At 39.8% G+C, this 8,308-nt stretch overlaps 1 protein-coding gene across 1 annotated transcript; it reads right to left on the bottom strand.

Annotated features, from left to right (window-relative positions):
* Positions 1-350: 350 nt before the first annotated feature.
* LOC137259347 (ankyrin-3-like) lies at positions 351-2,639 on the bottom strand. Its single transcript, XM_067797025.1, has one exon. It carries the CDS (start codon positions 2,637-2,639, stop codon positions 351-353), a length of 2,289 nt encoding a protein of 762 aa, XP_067653126.1.
* Positions 2,640-8,308: the final 5,669 nt, after the last annotated feature.

Below are 8,308 nucleotides of genomic sequence, written 5' to 3'. Positions count from 1 at the left end.
TATTGTTCAACGGAGTCGGTGTTTGACTTTGAAATATGTTCTAAAATTGGCCCAGAAGGCGGTAACTTATGGGCCAATCGGGGACATTAAATATTCTTAATTCTTCTGGTGGAGCATATCATCCGAGTATCCTTTGTGCTGCAAGCTGGAGTCCCACTTGCTTTTAGCATTGGCTCCTATTATAAAAAACAAACAAACTATCATTCTGTGTTGGCTGGTCAGATTTAAATGTACATTTGTGATGGTCTGTTTATTTTATTGTCATCTGTTAACAAGTCTGGCTAGAGACTGTATGGGTAATTATATAGCCTTCATATCTACCATATGACTGATATGGCATTTGCAGTCCCTCACTCACGTTCTGACTGGGAGGCTTGTAACAGTAACCTTGTTATGCGCAAGTTACCATGTGAACTTGCAATCTCGGTTGCATTCATGCCCAGCTTGTTTCTAGAGGTAACATCTACGATATTCCGTGACAGTACATATTTAATAAAGTGCTCATTTTTATTTTTTGCGCAGGCCAAATGAAGGACGTTGTTACCATCACTATCTACTACTGAAGGATCCGCGCCATTGTCTAGTAGCATTTCAAACACATCAAATGCACTGTGTTCTGCTGATAGCAGCAGTGGTGTCATGTTGTTAAATCCTCTACTGTTTATGTCCACAAGGTGTAGCTCTAGAATGTGCTTCACTATCTCCTCATCGTTTACCATACAGGCGAGATGAAGGACATTGTTGCCATCACCATTTACTAGTGAAGGATCCGCTCCGTTCTCTAGTAGCAATTCAAAAACATCGTGTGTATTGTATCTTGCTGCTAACAACAGTGGCGTCATACCGCCAGATCCTCTACAATTTATGTCCACACTGTCTAGCTTGAGGAGATTCTTCACTATCTCCCCATCGGCTGTGCTACAGGCGAAATAAAAGGCGTTGTTACCATCACTATTTACTACTGAAGGATCCCCTCCGCTGTCTAGTAGCAATTTAAACACATCGTGTGCATTGTGGTCTGCTGCTATCATCAGTGGTGTCATCCCGGTAGTTGTTCTACAGTTTATGTCCACAATGTGTAGCTCGAGAACATGTTGCACGATCTTCTCATCTTTTCCAGAACAGGCGAAATGAAGGATGTTGTCACCATTCTTGTCAACCACTGACAGATTAGCTCCATTTACCACCAGAACATCAAATACTTCCCTTCTTCCATGACATGCAGCAAGTAGCACTGGTGTCTCTCCGTCACCATTATTACTGTTTATATCTGCAATGTTTCGAATCAGAATATAGTTCACTATCTTAGCGTTTCCTCCTCGACAAGCCCAGTGAAGAATGTTGCTACCGTCCACGTCAGTATCCGACAGATTAGCTCCGTTTTTCACGAGAATATCGAACACTTCGTTTTTCCCTTGAGCTGCTGCATGCATCACTGGAGTCGTTTCATCGTCGCATTTACTATTTATATCCAGGCTACTTTGTATGAGAATATAACTCACTATGTTGACATTTCCTCCTCGACAGGCAGAGTGAAGGATGTTGTGACCATTCTCATCAATTACTGAAAGATCAGCTCCTGTTTTCATAAGTATATTGAATACTTCGTTTTTCCCATGAGATGCTGCAAGCATCAATGGTGTCTTTTCTTCATGTCCTTTACCATTTATATCCAAAGTGTTTCGTTTAAGGACATAATTCACTATCTTAACATTCCCTCCTCGACAGGCCCAGTGAAGGATGTTGTCACCGTTCTCGTCAGTTACTGACAGATCAGCCCCTTTCTTCATCAGTATATCAAATACTTCGTTTTTCCCATGAGATGCTGCAAGCATCACAGGTGTCTTCTCTTTGTATTCTTTACTATTTATATCCACAATGTTTTGCATCAGGATATAATTCACTATCTCAACATTTCCTCCTCGACAGGCACAGTGAAGGATGTTCTCGCCGTTCTTGTCAATTACTGACAGATCAGCTCCTTTCTTCATCAGCATATCAAATACTTCGCTTTTCCCATGAGATGCTGCAAGCATCACTGGAGTCATTTCTTCACAGTCTTTACTATTTATGTCCACGCTGGTTTGATTCAGGACACATTTTGCTGCATCCACATGTCCACCAGTGCATGAAAGATGAAGACTGTTTCTTCTTTTTCGATTCACTGCTAAAGTATTAGCACCTTTTTGTACCAATAACTCAAGCACATCACTGTTTCCATGATAAGCTGCTAACAAGAATGGTGTCATCTTATTGTCATCGTTGCCGTTAATGTCAACAATGTTTTGTGTCAGGATATATTTCACTATCTTCACATTACCCCCTTGACAGGCCATATGGAGGATATTTTCACCATCATCATTCTCTTTTGACATATCAGCTCCTATCTTCATAAGGAAACAATACACGTCCATCTTCCCAAACAGTGCTGCTGACAACAATGGTGTTGTCCCGTTTCCTCCCCTACTGTCAATGTCTATGATTTTCCTTGAGTAGATGTACTTCACTATCTCCAAGTTTCCCTCCATGCAGACAACGTGTAAGATATTGTTATCCTCAACATCCAGAAGGGACACATTTGCACCTTTCTCCACTAGTAACTCCAGTAATTCTCTGTGTCCTGCTACTGCCGCTACCATTGCTGGTGTCCTATCAGATAGGCCTCTTGAATTGATGCTTGCAGGATCTTTAGACAATATGTATTTTACTTGATGTAGGTCTCCTTGCCTGCAGGCCTCTATAAGAGAAGTGTTGACAAAGATCCGGCTGTGTGTTTGAAGAAGCACATCTGAAAGAAACAAGGGAAGCATGACACAGTGGTCTTAGACCATTGTTAGGGCTTCGACCCATCATGCCTCACGCACCCCAGAGAAGTGTATCATATTTTCATAGTTGTCCTCATCAAAGAATTTTGAAAAGCAAATTTAAAAATCCCCCAAACATTCGACATTTTTTGCTGAGCTGAATAAAGGGCGTACTAGTTGTTTCACCGAGTTAGTTAATATTCATTTATCTTGTGACGAGACCCGTGACGAGACCCATTTAATTCAGTGTCTATCTCCACAACCTGACTGACTGGGACTTCATCCTGCGCTTGCTGTCCTGTGCAACAAACTTCAACCTATGTACTCATGACAGAGACAGGTTTGCAAGTGTGTGTGTGTGCAGTGTCTGTTCAGAATATCAAGCACATACGAACAGAGATCTGTTGGTGTCACATAGGACTCTTACCACTTATATATGTCACTCGGGGAAAAAAATGCAGATGCCCAAGGAATATGAGTGAGTGAGTGAGTTAATATTTAACGTCACATCGGCAATATCGCAACCATATCGTGACGAGAACATATATGACAAAAAAGAATACATATGGATATTATAAAGAACCTGTCTACGAAGGACAGTAAAACCACTAGATTATCACAGTTAGTATTAAAACTAGCGTGGAAACTTAAAAAATGATAGTATCACTATTTGGACAGTACAATATAAAAACAGGCTATAGATCGCCAACAACAAAGGGTAGATCACCATACCAGGGACCATGAGGACTTACAGTACCTCTGCTACCTGCATGGTCCCTGGCTGGATTTACACCATCCCCTCAGCTGTTGGCGACTGTATGCAAGATTAGCCACTAATTGAAATGACACATATTCTACGATTAAAAAAGTGGAAGATTCAATCTGACTTAAACCGTTTTGGGACTTATGCACCTTCTCAGGAGAACAATTATTTTACGGTACTTCAACCCCCTTCGAGGATACAGCCACTAACAATCTTGGCTGCGTATTCAACTTCCAATCATAAAATACTTATTTATTTACATATCAGTCAATAAATCCAATTCTTTTAAAAATGCAATAATTAAATGAGAACGTACGTTACTAAAAAGGTCCTTCATAGTTCTTGATTTAAAATAATTGTCCCTTGTGATGGAATATTCAACACAGTCAAGTAAGACATGCTTGACCGTGATGATTTCATCACAAGGGACGCAGAAATGAGGAGCCTCACCTTTCAAAAGATATTCATGCGTATACCTAGAGTGGCCAATACGACATCGTCGTAGTATGACCTCTTCAAATCTGGACCGACAACCCAAGTAGGTGTAACCAACATATGGTTTTATTGCATGTAATTTATTGATACCTACTGGGGTGTTCCACTGCTTCTCCATCAGATCACGGATGTAAGATCTAATTGTAGCTTTATAATCAGTATAGGGAATATGAAGTGGTGTCACAGATTTGTTTAGCGCTGCCTTAGCAGCAAGGTCAGCCAAAGTGTTACCAGAGATTCCAACATGGCTGGGTAACCAACAGAAGACAGTCAAGCAGGACATGCTTGACTGTGATTCTTTCATCACAAGGGATACAAAACGGAGGATCTTCACCTTTTAATAAATATTTGTGAGTATACCTCGTATGGCCAATGCGACATCGTCGCATAATGACCTCCTCAAATCTGGACTGACAACCCAAGTAAGTATAACCGATATAAGGTTTTATTTCATGTAATTTATTGATACCTACCTGGGTGTCCCACTTCCTTTGCATGAGATCACGGATATAAGATCTAATAGCAGTTTTATAGTCCGAGTACGGAATAAGAAGAGGAGTCACAGACTTGCTGAGGGCTGCCTTGGCAGCAAGATCGGCCAGTGTGTTACCAGAAATGCCTACGTGGATGGGTAACCAACAAAAGACGATGTCGTATTGGCCAGTAGCAAGATTATTATACAATTCAATTATTTCTATTAAAAGTGGATGTTTACAAGAAATATTTTTAATAGCCTGAAGGCAAGAAAGAGAGTCAGAAAGGATGATATATTGTTTATGTTTGGGGTGTCTTTGAATATATTTAAGAGCTGTTAATATGGCGTTTGCTTCTAAAGTAAAAATAGAGCTGTTATCGGGAATTCTAGAAGATATTGTTCTGGATCCAATGACAGTGGCACAAGCCACTGCACCACCGTCCTTGCAATCATCTGTAAATAAGGTTTTGTAATTGCTATATTTACTTATTACTTGATGATATTCTTGTTGATATTGTAATTCATTAGTGTCTGATTGTTTAAATGTAGTTAATGTTAGGTCCACTTGTGGCTTAACCAACTGCCAAGGAGGAGAAGTAAGAAGTCGGTAATGAGCTATATTTTCTAGCTCAATGCCAGCAGCAGCAATGAATGGTTTAATTCTGACTCCAAGGGGTGGAACAAGGGAAGACTTTTTGTTATACAGATGCTCATAAAGGGGATTAAAGACACAATTAAATGCAGGATTAGACTCATTAGAGGATAATTTTGTAATGTACTGTAAAGATAGTTTTATACGGCGTTGATTGAGAGAAGGCTCATTGGCCTCAACGTAAAGGCTGTCAACAGGAGAAGTTCTAAAGGAGCCAAGACAAAGCCTTAGACCTTGATGATGGACAGAATGTAATAGCTGTAGGTTGCTTTTGCAGGCTCCACCATATACAATGGAGCCATAGTCAAGCTTCGAACGGACAAGTGATCTATATAAATGTAGGAGAGTAGCTTGATCACCTCCCCACTTTGAATTAGACACCACTTTCAATAAATCAAGCGCTTTCAGGCATTTAGTTTTTACGGATTTGATATGTGGCAGAAACGTTAAATGTGAGTCAAAAATTAGACCTAAGAACTTGGCCTCCTTGACAACTTTGATGGGAATGCCATTTAAAAACAGTTCTGGGTCTTTATGTGGTTTATATTTACGGCAGAAATGTATGCAATTAGTTTTGGATTTAGAAAATTTGAAACCATTCTCAAGACACCATTTATTAATTTTGTTTAAACACAACTGCAGTTGCCTCTCAATAGTATGCATATTATTACCACGACAAGAAATATTAAAATCATCCACAAAAAGTGATCCGTCAATCGAATCATTTAAAACTTTTGATAAACTGTTGATTTTAATGCTAAATAAAGTAACAGACAAAATACTCCCTTGTGGGAAGCCCTGATCCTGATTATAATGGTCAGACAGGGTTGAACCCACTCGAACTTGAAACTGCCTGTCAGTTAAAAACTGTGATACAAAAAGAGGTAAACGACCTGTCAAACCAAAGTCATGCAGATCCTTCAAGATGCCATGCTTCCAGGTGGTATCATACGCCTTCTCTAGATCAAAGAATATTGATACCGCATGTTGTTTATTTACTATGGCATTTTTAGCAAACGATTCTAGTCGTACCAAATGATCAAGGGTACTACGATTTTTCCTGAAACCACATTGAATATTTGCTATAAGGTTATGGGTTTCAAGGTACCAAGTTAATCTATTGTTGACCATTCGTTCCATGGTTTTACAGACACAACTCGTTAAAGAGATTGGTCTGTAATTCGAAGGATCAGTATGGTCCCGGCCAGGTTTTGGAATAGGGACTACAATGGCATTACGCCATGAAGCTGGGAAATTTCCCGAAGTCCATATTGAATCAAAAATATGTAGCAGTGTTCCCAAACATGATTCGGGCAAATGCTTCAGGAGCTGATAGTGGATGTCATCAGCCCCTGTTGCTGTATCATGAGCTTGTTCAAGTGCAGTATGGAGTTCATGTAATGAAAATAATTCATTATAGTCTTCGCCATTATCCGAGTTAAAATTCAATCTCTTGTTCTCCTGTTGTTTCCGATATTTTTGAAATTCTGGACTGTAATTTAACGAAGACGAATGTTTGGCAAGAGTTTCCCCAAACTTATTGGCAATGTCAACTGCATCTGTCAGTAAACTGTCACCATCTTTCAGATGATGAACAGTAGATTTGGAACCTTTGCCTTTTATTCTTTGAATCATGTTCCACACCTTTGAAATAGGTGTACGAGAATTTATTTGGGAAACATAGTTTCGCCAAGAATGACGCTTATTCTGTTTAAAACCACGTCGAGCCTTGGCACTATTTATTTTAACATTGTTGAAATTGTGAACTGTTGGATGCCGGCGAAAGTATTTCTCTGCCTTCTTCCTACATTTCCTGGCCTGTTTGCAATCATCAGTAAACCATGGTTTACGAATATATGGTGTTGCAGGGGACTTAGGAATAGTTTCATCAGCTATTTCATTTAGCTTGTCCGAAAACAACTGAATAGGATCTATAACATTGTCAAAACATTCATATTTCAACTGGTCAGAACAAAGAGTCCGAAATAAAGTCCAGTTGGCCCTTTTAAAATTCCGCCTTGTTGGGGGAGGGTCATCATTAGGGTTTATAGCAGAAAGTATTGTGGGAAAACTTCCACCCAGGTCATCGCGGAGTGACCATTCGAATTCGGTACAAATAACTGGTTCTGTTAGTGACAGATCAAGTGCGGAATATGTTCCTGTACCAGGATGCAAGTATGTGGCTGATCCATCATTACATATACATAAGTTATTATTTGAAATGAAATCCTCAAGGAGTTTACCTTTATGGTTATTTGCGGAACTTCCCCACAGAGGGTTATGGCCATTAAGATCACCCATGATGAGACAGGGCTTTGGAAGCTGATCAAAAAGATCCTGAAGATCGGACTGCTGAATAACCAAAGAAGGAGAAAGATACAAAGAACAAAGTGTAAAGGTTATCTGTAAAGTAAGACGGACAGCAACAGCCTGAAGTTTGGTTTTAAGAGGAACAGGGCTCTGAATAATACCCTGCCTCACCAGAACAGAAGCACCACCGGTGGCTTTATCCCCTGGGGGTGAGAATGAATGATTGGAATTGAACTGACGCAATTCAAATCTATCAGTACTTTTCAGGTATGTCTCTTGTAGACTAAAAGCTGATGGTTTAAAATCTTGAGATAATAACTGTAGATCGTTAAAATTGTTCCTAAGACCCCTGCAATTCCATTGTATTAAATTAGTAGTACTATTCATGGCGGTTCAACAGGGGATCGCGTACGAGAAGAACGACTTCTCCCATGTACTGGTTGTGAAGGAGTAACCTCATATCGAGAGGTTCAAATGGATTATGATCCGTTACAGACGTAGATGGGGTAGATGGTATTTGTAAATGCTGTAGAGCTTTTGCCCTTCGCTGCTGTTTTTTTTTTTTTTTGTCTTTATTTGTCAAAGTGGCTCTTCCTTGTCCTGACTGTTTGTTTGATTCAATCTTTAGGTCTACTTCTGTCTGTGAAGCCGACGTTATTAAACCTGGTTGATTTTCAGAAAGTCTATTTTGTTCATTGAGAGTGATTTGTTTGTCCTGCACCCAAGATATAGTTGTCTGACATGAAGTGGAAACCTTTTCAACAAGACCATGAACAGGGGCGGAAACAGTGGATGAATATGATCGACTC

Source organism: Haliotis asinina, chromosome 13 (genome assembly GCF_037392515.1).
Source record: "Haliotis asinina isolate JCU_RB_2024 chromosome 13, JCU_Hal_asi_v2, whole genome shotgun sequence".
Lineage (NCBI taxonomy): Eukaryota > Metazoa > Mollusca > Gastropoda > Lepetellida > Haliotidae > Haliotis > Haliotis asinina.
The sequence above is the reverse complement of the archived record's forward strand: the minus strand, read 5'-3'. Positions and strand labels throughout refer to the sequence as shown.

Bases quoted from the DNA above. Each gene is read 5' to 3' on its own strand.
- LOC137259347 (XM_067797025.1), bottom strand. From the start codon at position 2,639: ATGGTAGCGGCAGTAGCAGGACACAGAGAATTACTGGAGTTACTAGTG.